The following is a 21,021-nucleotide window of genomic DNA, read 5'->3' as shown; positions in this document are numbered from 1 at the left end:
AACGGTAAAGTCGTACTGCTGGAGGCTCCAGAGTAACAACCTTCCGTTGGCACCGGACATGGTGTGCAGCCAACTCAGGGGGTTGTGGTCAGTCACGACAGTGAAGGGGCGCCCGTACAAGTAAGGCTGTAAGAGGTGCAGGGCCCATACACTGGCCAGGCACTCCTTCTCTATGGTGGAATAGGCCACTTCCCTTGGCAGCAGTTTCCGGCTTAGGTACAACACGGGGTGTTCTTGTTTCCCCGAGTCGACCTGGTTGAGCACAGCACCGAGGCTAAACTCACTGGCGTCGGTCTGTACGAAGAATGGCCGTGTGCCGTCAACCGCCTTTCGCACAGGGGAGCTGCTCAGGGCGGCCTTCAAAGCCCGAAAGGCCACCTCGCATTCATCTGTCCATTTGACTGGATGGGGTAGGCTCCTCTTGGTGAGGTCTGTCAAGGGCTTCGCAAGGCTACTATAGTCTTGTACAAAGTGTCTATAGTACCCTGCGGTGCCCAAGAAGGACTGCACCTGCTTCTTGGTCCTGGGGGTGGGCCAGGACACGATAGCGTCCACCTTCCCAGGCTCTGGCTTCAGAGTACCCCCACCTACCCGATGCCCCAGGTAGTGGACCTTGTTCATGCCCATCTGGCACTTTCCTGGCTTGATGGTCAAGTCCGCCTGCTGAATGCGCCCGAGCACCTGCTGCAGATGCTCGAGATGATCTTCCCAGGTGGGAGTGAAGACGGCAATGTCATCCAGGTACGCCACTGTGTACCTCTGCAGTCCCTGGAGCAGGTGGTTGACCATTCGCTGGAAAGTGGCAGGGGCATTTTTCATGCCAAAAGGCATGACCGTGGATTCATACAATGCGAAGGGGGTGATAAAGACGGACTTCTCCTGGGCCTTGGGGCTCAAGGGAATCTGCCAATATCCCTGACTCACATCCATAATGGAGAGATAGCTCGCGCTAGCTAACCGCTCAAGCAGCTCCTCAATGCGCGGCATTTGTTGTGCATTAGAGGCTGTGATAGCGTTGAGCCCCCTGTAGTCCACACAGAACTGGGTGGTCCGGTCCTTCTTTGGCACCAGGACTACAGGTGAGGCCCACGCGCTCTTGGACCGCTTAATCACCCCCAACTTCAGCATCTCCTCGACCTCCTGGCGCATGACATGCTGCACCTCTTCTGAGATTCGATAGGCTGTCCCCCGGAGTGGGGCATGATTCCCGGTGTCCACTTCATGGACCGCCACCTCAGTCCTGCCAGGCATGTTGGTGAACACGGCTTGGAAGGGTTTCAGCACTGCTCGCATCTGAGACCTCTGGGGTGCGGATAGCAAGGTGCTTATCTCTACATCCTCTAGGGACCCGCTGGCCTTCGCTTGGGCCAGCATGTCCAAGAGGGGGTCGTCCTCCCATCCTCGGGCAGGCTGCAGACCGGTAGGACGCAGGCTCCACGTTCTTGATGAGCCTTCATCATATTAACGTGAAAAGCCTTTCGTCTACCCTGCGCATGGTCAAGAGTGATCACGTAGGTGACCGGGTTGAGCTGTTGGTGAATGACGTACGTGCCTTCCCACGCCACCTGAAGCTTGTCCTTTGGTACGGGGACCAGCACCCACACCTTCTGACCCACCTGGTAGGTCCGCTCTCGGGCGTTCTGGTCGTACCAATGCTTCTGGTCAGCCTGGGCTTGCGCCATGTTGTCACGCACCAACTGCGTCAAGGTCTGCATGTTGTCACTGAAACGCATGACCTACTCCACAATGGACACTCCTGGGGAGCTCGGCTCTTCTTCCCAGAATTCCCTTATCAACCCAAGGGGTCCTCGGACACGCCCAGGGGTGGATTAAGAGTAGCAAGGGCCCCGGGCCGTTTAGAAGGCGCGCCCCCCACCCCCCCACCTGATGTATCACGTGACATGTCACATGATCCCCTGTGATAGATCATGTGATAGTTCACGTGAAATTAATTTGGCACAATATTAATTATAATAATTTTTTTTAGGCTGTGTGCCCACTATGCGTTTTTTAAGCAATTCCGTTGCAGAAACGCTTGGTAGAAGGTCTGCCATGTTCCCCAATGATAATCCGCATGTGCTTTGCACATGCTGCGGAAATTTCCACTGCGGATTATCATTGCGGAAAAATCCACAGCACTACCAATCATTTTGCAGAAGCGCGGCGCTTTCGCTGCCATTAACTTGCATTGGAACACATGGAATCCGCATCACTGCATCTGTACATGCAGAATCCATGCGTTTCAATGTGCAGATGGTACCCGGGTTTGGAGAAGAGGAGACTCTCCTCCAGACTCGGGTACCATAGAACCTGTAAAAAAAGAATAAAATAAAAAATAAATATTATACTTACCTTCTGATGGCCCCCGGTGTCTTTATCCGATGCGTCCTGGCTTGCCGGCAGCTCGCGATGGTCTGAAAAGGACCTGCAGTGACGTCATTTAGTCATGTGACTGGTCACGCGACCGCTGACGTCGGCAGGCCATCAGAAGATAATTATATATTTATTTTTTACCATTCTTTTACGGTCACACTATATAAATCCATGCCGGTTGCATGGATTTATATAGTGTGACCAAGTTGTCAAGCACTTTCCAAGTGATGCTAAAATCGCTTGGAAAGCGCTTGTCAACCCGCATACGGAAATGCATGTGAAGAACGCTTCACATCAGCAAGTCCCTGGCAGGAAAAACGCATGTACAATCCGCATGTACAATCCACATGCGTTTTTTCTGCCAGGGAGATGCAGAAACGCTCAAAAAAAATCCGAAGCATTTCTGCATCGTGGGCACATAGCCTTACATTAATTGTATGACTCAATATTGAGCACACGTAGCCATCTATACACAGCAGGAGGCCGCACGTAGCCATCTATACACAGCAGGAGGCTGCACGTAGCCATCTATACACAGCAGGAGGCTGCACGTAGCCATCTATACACAGCAGGAGGCCGCACGGCGCCACCTTTACACAGCAGGAGGCCGCACAGCGTCATCTATACACAGCAGGAGGCCGCACGTAGCCATCTATACACAGCAGGAGGCTGCACGTAGCCATCTATACACAGCGGGAGGCCGCACGGCGCCACCTATACACAGCGGGAGGCCGCACGGCGCCACCTATACACAGCGGGAGGCCGCACGATGCCATCTATACACAGCGGGAGGGCACACGGCGCCACCTATACACAGCGGGAGGCCGCACGGCACCATCTATACACAGCAGGGGGCCGCACGGTGCCATCTATACACAGCGGGAGGCCGCACGATGCCATCTATACACAGCAGGGGGCCGCACGGTGCCATCTATACACAGCGGGAAGCCGCACAATGCCATCTATACACAGCAGGGGGCCGCACGGCGCCATCTATATACAGCGGGAGGCCGCACGGCGCCCCTTCCCCAGAGACAGCAGGAGGCTGCATGGCGCCATCTATACACAGCGGGAGGCGGCACGGCGCCATCTATACACAGCAGGAGGCCGCACGGTGCCATCTATACACAGCGGGAGGCCGCACGATGCCATCTATACACAGCAGGGGGCCGCACGATGGCATCTATACACGGCAGGAGGCCGCACGGCGCCATCTATACACAGCGGGAGGCCGCACGGCGCCATCAATACACAGAGGGAGGCTGCATGGCGCCATCAATACACAGCGGGAGGCTGCACGGCACCATCTATACACAGAGGGAGGCCACACGGCGCCCTTTCTCCCCAAAATACAGCAGGAGGCCGCATGCAGTCACGCACGCACACAAACATATACAGACATATACATACACGCATAAACACATTTGAAACACAAAAATACATATAAACAGACATCACACAATGATATCTGCCTGCACACACACACACACATATACACACACACACACTCACCATCCCCCGGCTCGGCTCCAGTCCTCCTGGCTCCTGCTCCTCTCCGGTGGTAAGTAGCAGTGCAGGCCGGGTGCGCACTGCGTGATGTCACAGCTAGGAGACACGGCGGCGCACAGGGCCGTGTCTCCTAGCAGTGACGCGGCCGGGCCAGCACAGGGAAGTTAACTGCTGCAGTGCTGGCCCGGCCGAAGAAGAAGCAGCGGCTGTGCGCCGCTGCTGGGGTGAGCGGTCTGGGGGCACCCCACCGCCACTGTCTGCCGGTATGTGCCGCGGCTCCGCACATATAATAAGGACAATCTGGCCATAGACACCCCGGGCCCCCTGGTGGTTCGGGGCCCCGGGCGGTAGCCCAGATCGTCCTCATTATAATCCGCCTATGGACACGCCTGCCATATACAGGAGCTCAAAGGGGGAGAACCCCATCGAGGCCCATGGAACCTCTCTGTAAGCAAATAGCAGGTGTGGGAGGTAACGCTTCCAGTCGCGTCCCTGGCCTGGGTCTCAACCAGCATTTTTAACATCTGTTTGAGGGTACCGCTGAATCGCTCACACAAACCATTGGTTTGGGGATGATACTCGCTCGATACCAGATGCTGCACCTGCATTTTCTTACATAGGGCCTACATTAAGCGAGACATGAACTGGGTCCCCTGGTCGGTAAGCATCTCCCTGGGGAAGCCTACTCGCGAAAAGATGGCTAAGAGGGCGTCCGCCACCTTATCCGCCCTAATTGAGGACAGGGCTACTGCCTCCGGATACCGGTTAGCATAGTCTACCACAGTAAGGATGAAACGTTTTCCAGAGCTGCTGGGTATGGCCAGTGGTCCCACAATGTCCACAGCAATCCTCTGGAAAGGCTCCTCTATCACTGGCAAAGAAATCAGGGGGGCTTTGGGAGCCGGCTCTGACTTTCCCACTCTTTGACACATGGTACAGGAGCGACAGTTGTTCACCACATCCGTCCCCATTTTGGGCCAATAAAAGTGAGACAGCCTTGGTTTTGCTGACCCCCAAGTGTCCAGCGAGTGGAATCTCATGGGCGATCTGCAACAACTCATCCCTGAATTGGTAGGGGACGACCAGCTGTCTTTCCCTCAACCACTCCTGTTGGGGTGTACAGGGAACTGTCTCCCGGTACAACCTCCCTTGGTCCCAGAATACCCTCTTCTTATCCGACTCAGAGGTGGGTTTCTCAGCGAGGCTCCTTAACGTCCCTAGGCTAGCATCTGAGTGCAGAGCTGCCTGAAACTCGTGGCTGGAGGAAGCCAGAAGTGAGGTAAAGGCCACGTCCTCACTGGGACCCTCTGGGACCGGCTCTGGGTCCATAACTGATTCCGTTATTCCTCTGTCCGAGGAGGGTCCAGAAGGCAGGGCGTTACTTGCGTTCTGGGCACTCTGACTGCGGGTAACAGCGTCTATATAGGCCGTCTTCCTGAGGAATAACACCGTCCCATCAGCCTGCGTGGCTATGAGTACTACTTCCACATCCTCCCCCATTACCTCAGGCGCAGTGCTACTTATGGGGCCGCTACCATCAGCCAGATCACCGTCTGTTGTGACACTGGTCGCTGGCACAGCACCACCTGCTTCATGGTCCCCGTGCCTCTCCCCATTACCCTTAGCACTGACACTTGCTCCTGCTAGGGGATCCTCAGCAATATCACCCCGCAGCGTGACATGGCTGAGTTCTCCTGTACCTTCAAATACATCATCATCATCATCATCATCAGGTAAAGCTTTGACATTCACATTATCAGCATTAACCTTACCAACCGTATCAGATTGGGGAGGAGTGTCAGGGACATAATAAGCAAACATCCTCCCCAAATCAGTTCCCAACAAAACATTTGCGGGTAGGTTTTCAGATACTCCCACTTCCTTCACCCCACTCCCCGCACCCCAATCAATAAAAACCCGGGCCATGGGCAAGGGGCATCAGACGCCCCCAATCCCGGTGACAGTCAGGGTCTTTCCCGGAATAAGCTCTTCAGCGGATACCAGTTCGGGTCGGATGAGGGTTCGTTCGGCCCCAGTATCCTTGAGGCCTACAGTGACAGTGTCCCCCACAGTGATAGACTGCAAGTTTTCACAGGCCCTCCCAACCGGCCCACCCACCAAAAGAACTGAAGCACTAGGCCCTGGGGCCTTGGATGGGGAGTTCTTCCTCTGCTTCTCTGGGCAAGTGGCGCTGAGATGGCCAGTCTGGTTGCAGAAATAAGATTTGCGGGCATTAGAGGCCAGGCCTTGGTAACGGGGACAAGGCCTCCGGAAGGTCAGGTAGCAAGGGCAGGGATGGTGGTTGATGGCTTACCCCCTTTCCAGCTGGAAACGACCGGCTTCCGCACCTCCGGTCTCCGGTTGGCCTCGTAAGTGTCTGCGATCTGCGCTGCTTTATTGGCATCTGGTGGCTCCCGATCCATCACGAACTGCCGTACCTCAGTCGGACACAGATGTAGGAACTGGTCTTTCACCATCAGGTCCTTTAGCTGCTCAAAGGTGGTCGCTGACAGTCCTTGGATCCACTGCTCAAAGCTGGTTCTGAGCCCATGCACCACATCGCTGTAACTGTCGTGCGGTCCACATTGGAGGTTCCGGAACTTTTTATGGTACACCTCAGGAGTCAGTTGGAACCTCTGGATTAGGGCCTGCGTAATGGCATCATAGTTCCCATCTAGGCCCTGAGGAACAGCCACAAACACATCCAGAGCTTTGCCTCGCAGCCCTGCAGTTAAGTACTGGGCCCACTGGTCCACAGGCAGTTGGTACTGTCTGCAAGTCTTTTCAAAACCCCTTAGAAAGGTGTCGAGGTCACCGTCCTTTTCCATCACAGGAAAATGCTCTGGACGGGGTTTAAACAGGGTCGCATTGTTGGTCTCACCATTCCGTGAGGTGGATGGTGAGATCCCGAGTTGGGCCATCTGCAGTTCATGGGCCCTCTGAGCTTGGGCCTCTCGCTCGGCTCGCTAGCCTCCTGGTGCTGCTGAATTACTTTCAGCCATCCTTCATGATCCTCTGCAGGAAGTTGCTGTAGAGCCATCTGCAGATAGGGGTCCAGGCTGCCCTGGTCGCGGACGCGGCGTGCGTCTACAGGTGGGACCCCTGCATTAGTACTGTCCATATCTCGGCTGACCCCTGGCGCTGCTGAGGTCTGGAGACGGGCTTGCTCGGCCTCCAGTTGCGCCAGTGCAGCAGCCATTTGTTCTTTTTTTTTGCCGAGGGGGTCAATGCCTTTGGTTATACATATTCCAATAAGAGTGTCCTTTTTCTGCTGGCTGTACCAGAACTCCCCAACTACGACCATGATCACCAAAATACAAATAGAAAAGAAAAAACGAAGAAGGGTGGGGGGTAACTGCTACACATACAGTATTGTCTCAGATCTAAAAAACACTGAGTTTGATCTTCAAAACTTTTATGCAGGGTCCAGGTAAGAACTGTGCAAGTTTTTAGTGAGAGGAATGATTGCTCAAACCAGATCACTAATGTCCTATGAGCCCACCGCTTGCCACCAATTGTCAGGAAAACTTGGTCAGACCTTGCAGCCCTCTGGTGCCCCCTTATCCTGCTGGTCAAACACGGTATTGACCGAGGATAAGCAACAGGGCGCAGCTGCTCTCATTTATGTCGACTATTGTGGCACGTGATGTGACAGGACGTATATATACCACCAGTTCCTTCCAGGAATGTATATATACCTCAATCCAGCCACCCTAAAACCACAATATCACATAAATACACAGTATGCTGCCACCACCGATCTCTTAAGAGGTGGATCGGGTACCCGTTCGGTAACGTGAAATTAGCGGGTGAGGAACGTGTTTGCTCGACATAGGACAAGAAGAACGAAGCTGGTAAAAAATACTAATTTACTCCCAAAAGTTGGCAGTGTTTACAAAAGATATACAAGATATTATGAAGAAGACAATTTACATATATGCATAAAACAGTTATTAAAATAAAAGGGATAAGTAATAGCAAAACCTGCGCCACGAGGTGATGGTCTCAGATTCTGTGGGGGGGGGAGACGGCTCTCCGGAAATTAGGTGTGATTCCTCCACGCAGCGAGAAGTGCTTGCGTCTGACGTCCCTGGGTTGGAATGAGTCAACATGGACGTTTTGGTTTTTACTAAGGAGGCAAAACACTAGGACACACCCATGTTGTTTACCTCAGACGGGGGCTCGGTTTTGTGAACCCACCCAGCTGCACAATACATAAAAATCCTTCATCTTTCATATCTTGGTATGGGGGGGGCACACATCCAAAATGGATACATCATGTTTGCCGTCACCAATATTCACAGAGATTGGTATAAAATATGATATTTGTATGACGTTCAGAAGCTCAGAACCCATTTCCTCGGTTTCTGGTGGTTTCCCAGTTATTAAAGATACACCATCATAACTGGAAAAAGGTGAGCATCCCAAAAATGTGGTCCACGTGTTTGTGACAGTCATGTGCATTATTAAACTCGACATTAAAAGTTTGTTCAGTTACACAATAGGGCTTTGGAGGGGAAATCCAGTGTAGACCAGTATGCTTGCTTTTGGCTGAGGTTTATGGCGGTTATAAAAATTCCTTGTTTGGGGGAAGCAAGAGTAGATTTCTATGGAGGTCCCTTCCAAGTGAACACTGGGTGGAGATTTAAGACATCTCTGGCTGTCCTTTCAACATTTTTAAAACTAGGAAAAATATACTTTTTGCCTGACACATTTCATTAGTATTTGGTACCATTGCCCTTAAACTGAATGACTTGGGTCAAATGTTTGGGATATCCTTCCACAAGCTTTTTCTAATAGTTGGTCAGAATTTGGGCCCATTCTTTCCTGACAAAACTGGTGTAACTGATCCAGGTTTCTAGGTCGCCTTGCTCGCAGCCTTTTCAGCTTTGCCCATAAGTTTTCAATTGGATTGAGATCATGGCTTTGTGATGGCCACTCCAAAACATTGACTTTGTTATCCTTAAGCCACTTTGTTACCATTTTGGCAGTATGCTTCGAGTCATTGTCTATTTGGAAGACCCATTTCCGCCCAAGCTTTAACTTCCTGGCTGATGTCTTGAGATTTTGCTTCAGTATTGCCACATAATCTTCTTTTCTCATGATGCCATCTATTTTGTGAAGTCCACCAGTCCCTCCTGCAGCAAAACAACCCCACAACATGATACTGCTGCCCCTGTTTCACAGTTGAGATGGTATTATTAGGCTTCTCCCTTTTTCCTCCAAACGTAACGATGGTCTTAATGCCCAACAAGTTAAATTTTAGTTTCATCAGACCACGGGACATGTCTCCAAAAGTTAAGGTCTTTGTTCCTGTGTGTATTTGCAAACCTTAATCTGGCTTTTTTATGTTTCTTTTAGAGTAATGACTTCTTCAATGGCAGAGTGGCCTTTCAGCCCATGCTGATACAGTACTCGTTTAACTGCGGATATTGACGCAATCTTACCAGCTTCCGCCATCATCCTCAAATGGTCTTTTGCTTTTGTCCTTGGGGTGATATGCACAAGTCGGACCAAAACATGTTGATCTCCGAGACGCAGAACCAGTCTCCTTCCTGAGCGGTATGATGGCTGGACATTCCCATCTTGTGTTTGTACTTGCGTATAATTGTTTGTACAGATGAACGAGGCACCTTAAGGTATCTTGAAATTGTACCCAAGGATGAGCCAGACTTGTGCAAGTCCATAATTTTCTTCCTGATATCTTGGCTGATTTCTTTAGACTTTCCCATGATGCTACACAAAGAAGAAGCGTGTTTCAAGTGTGCATTAAAATACATCACAGGTGTGTCTCTAATTAACTCAGCTGTTACCAAAAAATCAGAAGGTTCAATAGGGCAGTCCAGAATTGTTTAAAGGCATAGCAATCTTAGTGTATGTAAACTTTTGACTTTGCAGTAAGTAATAAATGCCTTAAAACATTCTCTCTCATTATTCTGGTATTTGGCAAATATTAAACATTATGGTAATCCTAATTAACCTAAAACAGGAAAGGTTTATTCTGATTTCATGTCAGATATTGAGAAAAACACACGTGTCTTTTTATATAGTGTATGGAAACTTCTGGTTTCAACTGTATATTCATTATTACACCCCTGTGATGTCACTGTGTATAACCATTATTACACCCCTGTGATGTCATTGTGTATAGCCATTATTACACCCCTGTGATGTCACTGTGTATAGCCATTATTACACCCCTGTGATGTCACTGTGTATAGCCATTATTACACCCCTGTGATGTCACTGTGTATAGCCATTATTACACCCCTGTGATGTCACTGTGTATAGCCATTATTACACCCCTGTGATGTCACTGTGTATTGCCATTATTACACCCCTGTGATGTCACTGTGTATTGCCATTATTACACCCCTGTGATGTCACAGCATACAGTCATTATTACACACCTGTAGTATCATCTCGTGGAATCTGCTCCTTCATGTCACTCATGTAGGGCTGATCGTTCATTATCCACTCTTCTTCATCCTGCAGCTTAACATCAGGCAGATCTCCACTCTGCTGTCACATATATAACAATTCAGTACAATACAGCAGAGATAATACAGAAGAAATCCCCATATCTCTAGTGTAGCCTTACAGTCGTGGCCAAGATTTCTGAGACTGACACACAAGTTTTGTGTTTTTCGCTCTTTTAGTCGGCTGCTTCTGACAACTACAATATTTTTCGGACCATAAGACGCACTCCCCCCCCCAAATTTGGGAGGAAAATGGGGGGTGCACGTAGAGCTTAACTGATAGTTGCGGTGGTGATGGAGCGGGATCGCAGGGCCCTCCGTTCCCTCAGGAACCCAGCGGCGGCAGCAGCAGAAGGTGAGATGTTGTGGGCCGGTGTCTGGCTGGAGGCCGGTGAGCGGCGTGCACGGCCATCTTCCTGAAGCTGTGATCTACAGGAAAATGGCCGCTCGAGCATGTGCAGAGCTCGGGTGGCCATTTTCCTGTAGATCACAGCTTCAGAAAGATAGTCCAAATAGAAAGACTGGGCTCACTATATACAATAGGTGCCAAGAACCAAAAATGATTTTACATAGATCAGAATAAGGTTCTGACACTCAAAAACACAATAGCATTGAGATCCAAAGGTTATGTATGTCCTTTTATTGATGTACATACAGCAAAGTCCAATGCAAAGGAAGATTTCTGCCCAACGTTTCAACCCACACGAGTTTTCCTCAGGGGCCGTATGAAGAGTTGAAAAGTGTATGGTCAGGACTTGCTGCGATTAGTGAATGTGGGATATCCAACTGGTCAGTGGAAGAATAGAATATGACCACAACCAATACACTACACCGGGAGTTACCCTATGTAGCTGTTTAATATAAAAAAGCTTGGGAATGACAGGCAATGGTCCTGTTTGTGAAGAGTGAGTCCTGTATGTGTGGCCTCACATTCTATTATTCCACTGACCAGTTGGATATCCCACATTCACTAATTGCAGCAAGTCCTGACCATACACTTTTCAACTCTTCATACGGCCCCTGAGGAAAACCCGTTTGGGTTGAAACGTTGGGCAGAAATCTTACGTTGAATTGGACATTGCTGTATGTACATCAATAAAAGGACATACATAACCTTTGGATCTCAATGCTATTGTGTTTTTGAGCTTCAGAAAGATGGCTGCGCACACCGGAAAGCCCGCACGCTGCCCACCAGTCCCCAGCCAGGCATTGGGCCTCAGCTTGATACCACCATCTCACCTCTTCTGCTGCAGCTGCCAGGTTCCTGAGGGAGGGAACGGATGGCCCTGCAATCCTTGCTCCACAACCACCGCAACTCCCCGCTGCTGGAGCACGACTTCCTGAAGGACCCTGCCTCCTGTGACCCTCGCTCCACCACCTTCCAGATAAGATACAGTACCTATTCAGACTATAAGATGGACCCCCATCTTATAAAAAATTTTTTTTTTCCTATATTCCGCCCCAAAATTTGGGGTGCGTCTTTTGGTCCAGTGCGTCTTATAGTCCAAAAAATACGGTACATGAAGTTTCTGTGACGCCTCAATATTCCCAGCAGCGCTTTTTTTATTCTCCAGACTTCTGGCCTCCCCCCGGCAGCTGGATATCGGCTTTTGGGCAGATTATGACTGATGGCCAACCGTTGTTGTCTCATGAGAGCTCAGTTATCACAATTTCTGGGTTTTGTCGCTTTCTGAGGATTGACCGCATTTTCTCAAGGTGGACTGAGATCTGGGAGTTACTGGCTGTGGACAAAAAATTTCAATATTTTGCTCCCCGAGCCACTTAGTTATCACTTTTGTCTTGGTCTCCGTCATGGGGTGGAGGTGTATCATCACCATATTGCTCTTGGATGATGGGAGAAGTTGCTCTCAGAGGAGGTTTAGATCCCATTCTTTTTTCATGGCCGTGTAATTGTGAGTCAGCCCCCTCTATTGATGAAAAGTCCTCACACATAAATGACAATCAGAACATTTTTCATCAACCAGTGGTGCTTTGGGTGCACAGGAGATCTTACATTGGGAAAAACCGCATTCAGCAGCATCAGAGCGATGGAGCAGTCACAGTGAATCTTGCTAGAATGTACCATGTAGAAAACATTGTGGGCCCGTGATAGATTTGACCGGAGAGATCCCGGTACTAAGAAGTGCGATGTACTGGTTACAATGGATGCATAAGGTGGCGTTTGACAAAAAGGATCTAAAACTATGTTTACATACAGTAGTGTTGAAAATAATAAGTGTGTTCAAAAACATGAGTTAAGCACACAATTTTTATCCTAGTTTTTATTTCCAGCATTGGGAACATTGCACACTGTTTTCTAATTCAAAACATGAAGAGAAATGTAGATAATTTTAACTACTTTACAAAAAATAACAAAAAATGACCATTGGGCTGTTCTAAAAAATAGCAGTGTCTGCATTTGTCTTTACAAACTCACAATATGTATTCTTTTTTTTTTAAGGATTTAGCATTCCTGTGAATTACTAACCTAATATTTAGTTGTATAAAGAGATGAGCAAACCTCTGAAGGTTGGATTAGTTTCAGATCGGCGAACTTTCCGATGTTCTCCGAATAATTAGTCAAAAAGTTCGATGAACATATTCAAATCCCATTGGGTTCAAGGGGAGGCAAAACCAAACGCATACACAATGCCTTCGAAAGGACCCAAAAGCTGCCAAAACAGCTCAAATTAGGGGTAGACAGCAGGAAAAGTAGCATAAATTGATCAACAGTACAAATTATATAATGGTACAGCAGTAGTCAGCCATGGGACATGCATGAGGTATCAGGGTCTGGGCCAGCATTTACAGCTTTGAATTGAACTTCAAATTAAGATGAGGTGGGTGAGGGATCCAATGTAGACCTGCTGTGCTGGGAGCCCTGATACCACATGCAACAACTCAACCTGCTTTTCTGCTCAGCCACTCAGATGGCAGAAAAATCAGTTTCATAGAGTAGTACTGGTCTAAATATTTAAGGATAGTAACACAGGTAGTTGACCGAAAGTAAGTGGCGGCCTGCTGGTTTGGGAGCCCTACTGCTACAGGCAACACACATGAAGGAGACCCAACCACGAGTGTCCACATTTAAAAAAAATTAGCGGTAGACACCACCAAAGTGGTATCAATTACACTAGAGTAGAAATAGTATAATGGGGACTGACACCTCTTCCACTACAACCAACCCAGCAGATGGAGACCCAACCAGGAGTCTTCAAATTTAGAAAAATTATGAACATCTGCAGCAGCAGCAACAGCAGGCACAGAAGCCACAACAAAGATATCACAGACTGCAATTATGTGAGATCAATACAGCACACTAAAAACTACACCATTGCCTGGTCTGTACAGTCTGTGATTGGGGTGCAAAAGTCCTTGGAGATCAATGACCTGTTCACCTTCATGAAGTTAGGCAGTCAACACTTTCAGGGGTAAGCTGGCTGCGCTCATCTGTCAGGACACCACCAGCAGCGTTGACGACATGTTCTGAGAGAACGCTGGCTGCCGGCCATAGTAAAACCTCCAGGGCGTGACAGGCGAGCTCAGGCCACTCTTCAATTTTTGAAGACCAAAATTTAAAAGGGTCCAAACCCTCCATGATGATATTGAGCTCAAGATACTCCTGCACCATCCTCTTCAGTCGTTCACTATGTGCCAGACTTGTACTCTGTTGTGCTGATGCACAAGCTGGTCTAAAAAATGTGTAAAAGGACTCGCGGAAATTGCTTCTGCCATTTACACTGCTGCAGCTAATGTTTTGATGTTGACGAATTGACGTTCCAGAGGTTGGAAGTCTAGTCTTGGGGAAAACCTCTCTTACGGTTGTGTAAAAGCTTGTTTCGATACTCCAGCATTCGCGGGTCCCTTTCCAGGGTAGGAAGCATCTGGCACAATTTACTCTTATAACGTGGATCTAAGAGTGGCAACCCAGTAGTCAGCATTATTTTGAATCCTAACTATACGGGGATCATGTTGCAGATAGTGCAGCAAGAAGGCGCTCATATGTCAGACTCTTCCATGAGGTCCAAGCCCATGGTGTGTTGGTGGCTGGGTAACACTGATGCTTGTTTCCTCCTTCCACTCCTGCCAACCACAATCAAGAGAGGGGATGATTATCCTCTTCATCTCCTGATTGTTGCTCACCGCTTCCTCCTCCATTGTTCCTCGGCTCCGGCACCTTCAATAACAGTTTGTCTGGTACCATGAGCCCTCCTCGATTGATGTAATCCACCCTCCTTTTACACCCATTTGTGTGACAACAGTCTGGAACTTAAAGACACTGTTATCCCTTCCAAATCCCCCTCTACTTCGCCCTCTTCCTCTGGGACCACCACCTCCTCCTGCAAGCTATTCTAAGTTTGCTCCAGCACATAGATGACCGGAATAGTGATGCTGATGACACTGTCAGCGCTAACCATCTTAGTAGCCATTTCAAAACTGTGCAGAGGTCCTTAAGCTGTACACACTCCGCAAGTGTGATTTGCACCACGTCCGTATTGCTTGGTCCAGGCTATATGACATGAGATACTGCATCAGGGCTCATCGCATGTTGCTCAGAGTGCTTGGAGCACGCTGTTAGCAACAAAAATTCTATTTTTTACTGTGGATGAGGCCTGTATACAATAGAATATATGCTCCAAAAAATTTCAAACTGAGATGTGGCCTCGTGTATCACGTTAGTAATAGAAGGAATTATTTTTTTTTTACTGTGGAAGAGTCCTGTATACAATTGAATATATGCGCCAAAAAATTTGAAGCCGAGATGTGACCTTCTGTATGTATCACGGTAGTAACAGAAAAAATTTGAATTGTATAGAATTGTAATTGAATAGAAAGTTGTACTCGTTCATGGAGCACAATATAAGCAGTGCACAACAGAGTTCCATGCTGAAATGTGCTGCTGTCTGTCTGGACCTCACTAATAGCAAAAAATAGTAATGTGTTGGAAGGTGGATTTCACAGCCACACAGGACCCTATCTATCTAAACTATCTGACAACAGCTGTGCTAACTATCTAGAATCTTTCAGTATCCAGGAGCAGCGTCAGGAGTATCCTCTCTGAGCTGTTATACTGACAAAATGGAGCTAAAACAACATGTCCGCTCTTTCTATGGGAGGAGACACAGATTAGATATTAGAAAAAACTTTTTGACAGTTAGGGTGATCAATGAGTGGAACAGGCGGCCACGAGAGGTGGTAAGTTCCCCTTCAATGGACGTCTTCAAACAGAGGCTGGACAGATATCTGTCTGAGATGATTTAGTGAATCCTGCTTTGAGCAGGGGGTTGGACCAGATGACCCAGGAGGTCCCTTCCAACTCTACCATTCTATGACATGTGATTTCAGCAGCCAATGGCACAAGCCCTTGTGTCTGGACATTGTGGATGGTTCCTGCACCCTGATTGGCCTGCTGCAATCTACACACCAAGTTAAGAAAAAAAATAAAATTAGATTACCAGCACGGCGCTCCTCTGACCTCTCCCCACCCCTTCCCCTCATTAAAAACACGCCCCCCCCTGTTAATCTTACAGCACCACTATCCTAGCCAAAGTGATAAAAATAATTTCCCGCACTTTTACTGCTTTAATAAAAACGCTTGGGTGTCCGATCACGAATCTGAATGTGCAATGTTCGTGCCGAATTTGAAATTGGTGAACGTTTTTTGAACATGTTCGCTCAACTCTAGTTGTATACCCACAGTGTTTTAGAACTGCTTCACATCTATATTACATACAGTCAACCAACTTCTGGCACCTGTCAACTGTTGTTCCAGCTCTGGATGCTTTGACTACATCCCACAATTCTTTGGCATTTTTTAGCTTTGTCTCAAACTGCATTTTTGATGTCACCCCACAAGTGTTCTATCGGATTAAGGTCCGGGACTGGGCTGGCCACTCCATAACCTCAATTTTGTTGGTCTGGAACCAAGATTTTGCTGGTTTACAGGTGTGTTTAGGGTCGTTGTCTTGTTGAAACACCCATTTCAAGGACATATCCTCTTCAGTGTAAGGCAACATGACCTCTTCAAGTATTTTAATATATGCAAACTGGTCCATGATCCCTGGTATGCGGTAAATAGGTCCGGACCATAGTAAGAGAAACATGCCCATATCATGATGCTTCCACCATGCTTCACTGTCTTCAGAGTGTACTGTGGCTTGAATGCAGAGTTTGGGGGTCTTCTGACGAATTGTCTGTGGCCCTTAGACCCAAAAAGAACAAATTTTACTTTCATCAGTCCACAAAATGTTTCTCCATATCTCTTTAGGCCAGTTGATGTGTTCTTTTGCAAATTGTATCCGCTTCAGTCTTTTTTTTTTTTTTTTTTTTAAACTGTGGGATTTTTACAGGGACTTCTTGCTAAGAGCTTAGCTTCACACAGGTGTCTTCTAACTATCTCTGATCATCCTGGAGTTGAAAATTGGCTGAGCATTTTCCATTTTGGCTTTTCTTCCATCCATTAGAATGGTAGTCTTCTGTTTTCTTCCATGTCTCTCTGGTTTTGCTTTCCATTATAAAGCATTGGAGATCATTTTAGCTGAACAGCCGACCATTCTCTACACTTCTTTATAAGTTTTACCCTCTCCAATCAACTTTTTAATCCAAGTACGCTGTTCTTCTTAACAATGTCTGGAGCGACCCATGTTTCTCAGGCTTTCAAGGAGAAATGCATGTACAACATGTGCTGGCTTCACCCTTAGATAAAGGCCCCCTGATTCACAGCTGTTTCTTCACAGAATGATTGACCTCACTAATTGAACTCCACACTTCTATTATTTTGAACACTCCCCCTTTTCAATTAATTATTCAAATAGAGACTCAAAAACATACAGATCATGAATGTGGAGTCTGTTGTTTTTCTTAGAATCTACTGAACCAACTGGTAAATTGTTTGACATGTGGTGATAGAATTTATACCAAAAACCGGGATAGATCTTGTTAGTCATACTGGACTGCTAGTATTTTGTACACTAGTGTATATTCAAAGCTTGATAGTGTACACATGGCGTACATTGCAAATAAAAAATCATTCAGCTGGTATTGCTGAATGTGGGAATGAAAGGTCCAGATTTAAAATTGGTGTATTGTGTGTCAAGAAAAAGTATACAAAATATCCCTCCAAACAGTTTGCAAAGCTGATTTAAAATGTGGCACTAAATATTTAAAAACTAGGATTCCTGAGGGTTGATTGACAAATGGTGAAGAAACTTGTTGAAAAGATATTAAAATGTAATTAGTGCGTAAAGAGTGTATAAATAACTAGAAATTGAACTACATTGAATAGCAGCTCACCCAACAATTCTCTTGCTAGTGATAAGCAAATGATAAGGTCTTCTTAATTTGGACTGAAGATGGGCAAACACCCCGAAACACGTACCAGAAAACAGTCGGTTTATACTTAGAAGTGAGCAGATGTATTTTTCTGCAAGTGAAGTTTTCTCCTAGCATCAAGTTCTTCATACTAACCTTGATTATAATGGTATAATTCCCAGGACGAACAGAACACTCGGATGCCCATAGCAGTTGGTGTTGCTTGCACCTGTGTATCTATTTCTTTTCCCTAACCTTCCTTCTGGTGGAGCGATGAGTGGATGAGCAGGTCTATACTTGTGACACATCTACAATGGTGCGGTACTCAGAGTGCAACTCCAACAAGTTGGAGGTCGTCCTCTGCACTTTTTTGTTCTTATTACTCACATTGATACACTAGGGAGTGGCCTTCCCCCTGGCTTTGCTATTGATAGTTATATGGTGTATTACACATCCTTATGAGAGGTACTAAAAGAATAACTATTCAGTATGCCTAACTCATGGAACCTACTCTATACTTACTCTCTGAACCTTCATTGAGGCCATGTGGGGATAGACAATCCAGCTTAAAACTCAGAACATTTCCTGCCTTTGTACCTTTTTCAAACCAATTTTCCCTGGATTGTGAGATGAATTGGTTTAACTGTGAATGCTGCAAAGTCTCATCTGTGCATCTTAGAGGCAAGTCTTGCTATAATATGTGCTGGCTTGTGCACGCGTCTTCTTGTGCAAAGTGGCTTCGGAGATAAGTGGCAGTTATTTCAGAGGCAGTTAGTCAGGACAGGAGTCAGGTAACCAACACTTTGACCACTTACACTCTATTAACTATGTTTCTGTTAGCTCTCACTTTTTCCCCTATAGTCCTTCACTTTCTAGTAACCCCTCAAATCCCTACACCTAGTAAGGAACTGTTCATCTCTCCCTCCATCCTCCCCATTCATCTCACTTCCTCCTCAGAATTATTCCTCAACATTCAATCCTGGATCTCCAAACACAGACAGCAACCTCATGCTGTCTCCTGCTAACACTTTCTCTGCTCCTCCTCACTGCTGGAGATATCTTTCCAAATCCTGGTCCTCCTCGCCATATCCCCACAGTTACTTCTACCTCCTATCCACGACCTTCCACAAACTGTCGCAACCCTTCTAACCTCATACCCATCCAACTAATCCTCACTTCCTCAGTTGCACTAACAGGAGCTCTATGGAACGCTCGCTCTGTCTGCAACAAACTTTCCTACATCCACGACCTTTTCATTACTAACAAACTTTCCTTCCTGGCCATCACCGAGCCTCCCCAGCTGCACTTTAGTATGGGAGATTCCACCTTTCCCATACCCCCCACCCCAATGGCAAACATGGTGGAGGCGTTGATTTTCTCCTGTCAGATACCTGCGCTTTCACCCAAATCCCACCGCCACCCTCCGTTACACTCCCCTCTTTTGAGGTGCACTGTGTGCGCATCTATTCCCCCTCTGACCTCCAACTGGCCGTCATTTACCGACCCCCAGGGCTAGCCACCACATTCTTAGACAACTGCACCACCTGGCTACTTCACTTCCTTTCCGCTGACATCCCCACTATCATAATGGGTGACTTCAACATCCCCATTGACACTTCCCACTCGTCTGTCTCTAAGTTCCTATCCCTCACTTCCTCCTTCGGCCTGGCTTAATGGTCTTCTGCAGCTACTCATAAAGATGGCCACACACTGGACCTCATCTTCACCCGCCTCTGTTCCCCATCTCACCTCTCCCTCTCTCTGACCATAACCTCCTCACATTCTCTACCCTCTCCTCTCCAGGTCCACAATCTCCATTCCACAAACTAACACACGCTCGCAGAAACCTCAAACACCTCGACCTACACTCACTCTCTGAATCCCTCCTCCCTCTTACAGACATAAATTCCTTACACAATGCAGATGTTGCTGCCGCTTTATATAACATCACAATAGCTGCAGCTCTCGACTCGATCGCCCCTCTCACACATACCAAAGCTCGCACAATCAACAGGCAACCCTGGCACACCAACCTTACTAAAGAACTGCGACGGGCTTCCAGGGATGCGGAGCGGAGATGAAAAAGGTCTCACTCCATCGAGCACTTAATCGCATTCAAACAATCCCTCACTATTTTCAAGTCCACACTCACTGCAGCAAAACAAACATACTTCTCATCTCTCATATCTTCCCTGTCCCACAACCCTAAACAGCTATTTAACTCTTTCAATTCTCTCCTTCGTCCCCCAGCGCCTCCTCCCTCTTCTCTCATCTCTTCTTCAAGCAGAAGATTGACACCATCAGACAAAGCTTTTGCCTAAAGATCGCACAACCCCTCCTCCTATTAACCTTCCTCCTCCAAACCCCACTTCTCCACCATTACAGAAGGTCAAGTCTACTCTTTACTCTCCAAATCACACCTCACCACCTGCGAACTTGACCCAATCCCATCCCACCTCATCCCTAACCTTACCACAGTCTTCATCCCAACCCTAACCCATCTCTTCAACCTGTCACTAACAACTGGTGTCTTCCCCTCATGTTTGAAACATGCCTCAATCACACCCATCCTCAAAAAGTCCTCCCTTGACCCATACTCTCTGACTAGCTACCGCCCATATCACTTCTCCACCACGCCTCAAAACTACTAGAACAACATGTCCACCTTGAACTGTCCTCCCACCTCTCCTCCTACTCCCTCTTTGACCGCCTACAATCTGGCTTCCGACCGCATCACTCAACTGAAACTGCCCTGACCAAAGTCACCAACGACCTACTAACCGCCAAATACAAGCAAAACTACTCCATCCTCCTCCTTCTGGACCTGTCATCTGCCTTCGACACAGTCGACCATTCCCTCTTACTACAGATTCTCTCATCTCTTGGCATCACGGACTTGGCCCTATCTTGGATCTCCTAATACCTAACAGACAGGACATTCAGTGTCTCCCACTCACACACCACCTCCTCATCTCGCCCCTATCTGTCGGTGTCCCCCAAGGTTCAGTCCTTGGACCCCTGCTCTTCTCCATCTACACCTTTGGCCTGGGACAGCTCATAGAGTCTCACGGCTTTCAGTATCACCTCTATGCTGATGACACACCGATCTACCTCTCTGGACCCGATATCTCCTCCCTACTAACCAAAATCCCACAATGTCTGTCCGCCATCTCATCCTTCTTCTCTGCCAGATTTCTAAAACTTAACATGGATAAAACAGAGTTCATCATCTTTCCTCTCATTCATATCCTCCATCTGACCTATCCATCAACGTCAATGGCTATTCACTCTCCCCAGTCCCACAAGCTCGCCGCCTTGGGGTAACCCTGGACTCTAATCTCTCCTTTAA

The 21,021-nt window shown here is 47.7% G+C and overlaps 1 protein-coding gene across 1 annotated transcript in view; it reads right to left on the bottom strand.

Annotated features, from left to right (window-relative positions):
• Nucleotides 1-21,021, bottom strand: part of LOC141243759 (uncharacterized) — a 111,112-nt gene that overhangs the window by 12,892 nt on the left and 77,199 nt on the right. Inside the window, exon 8 of the mRNA XM_073668949.1 lies at nucleotides 10,293-10,404. Within this exon, the coding sequence (XP_073525050.1) occupies nucleotides 10,293-10,404 (112 nt within the window). The remainder of the gene's footprint in view (nucleotides 1-10,292; nucleotides 10,405-21,021) is intronic.

The sequence above is a fragment of the Phyllobates terribilis genome, unplaced genomic scaffold, assembly GCF_046119375.1.
Source record: "Phyllobates terribilis strain yellow unplaced genomic scaffold, ASM4611937v1 Scaffold_2__4_contigs__length_985480577, whole genome shotgun sequence".
Classification (NCBI taxonomy): domain Eukaryota; kingdom Metazoa; phylum Chordata; class Amphibia; order Anura; family Dendrobatidae; genus Phyllobates; species Phyllobates terribilis.
Note: the sequence above shows the minus strand (reverse complement) of the source record. Positions and strands in the feature narration are given on the sequence as shown.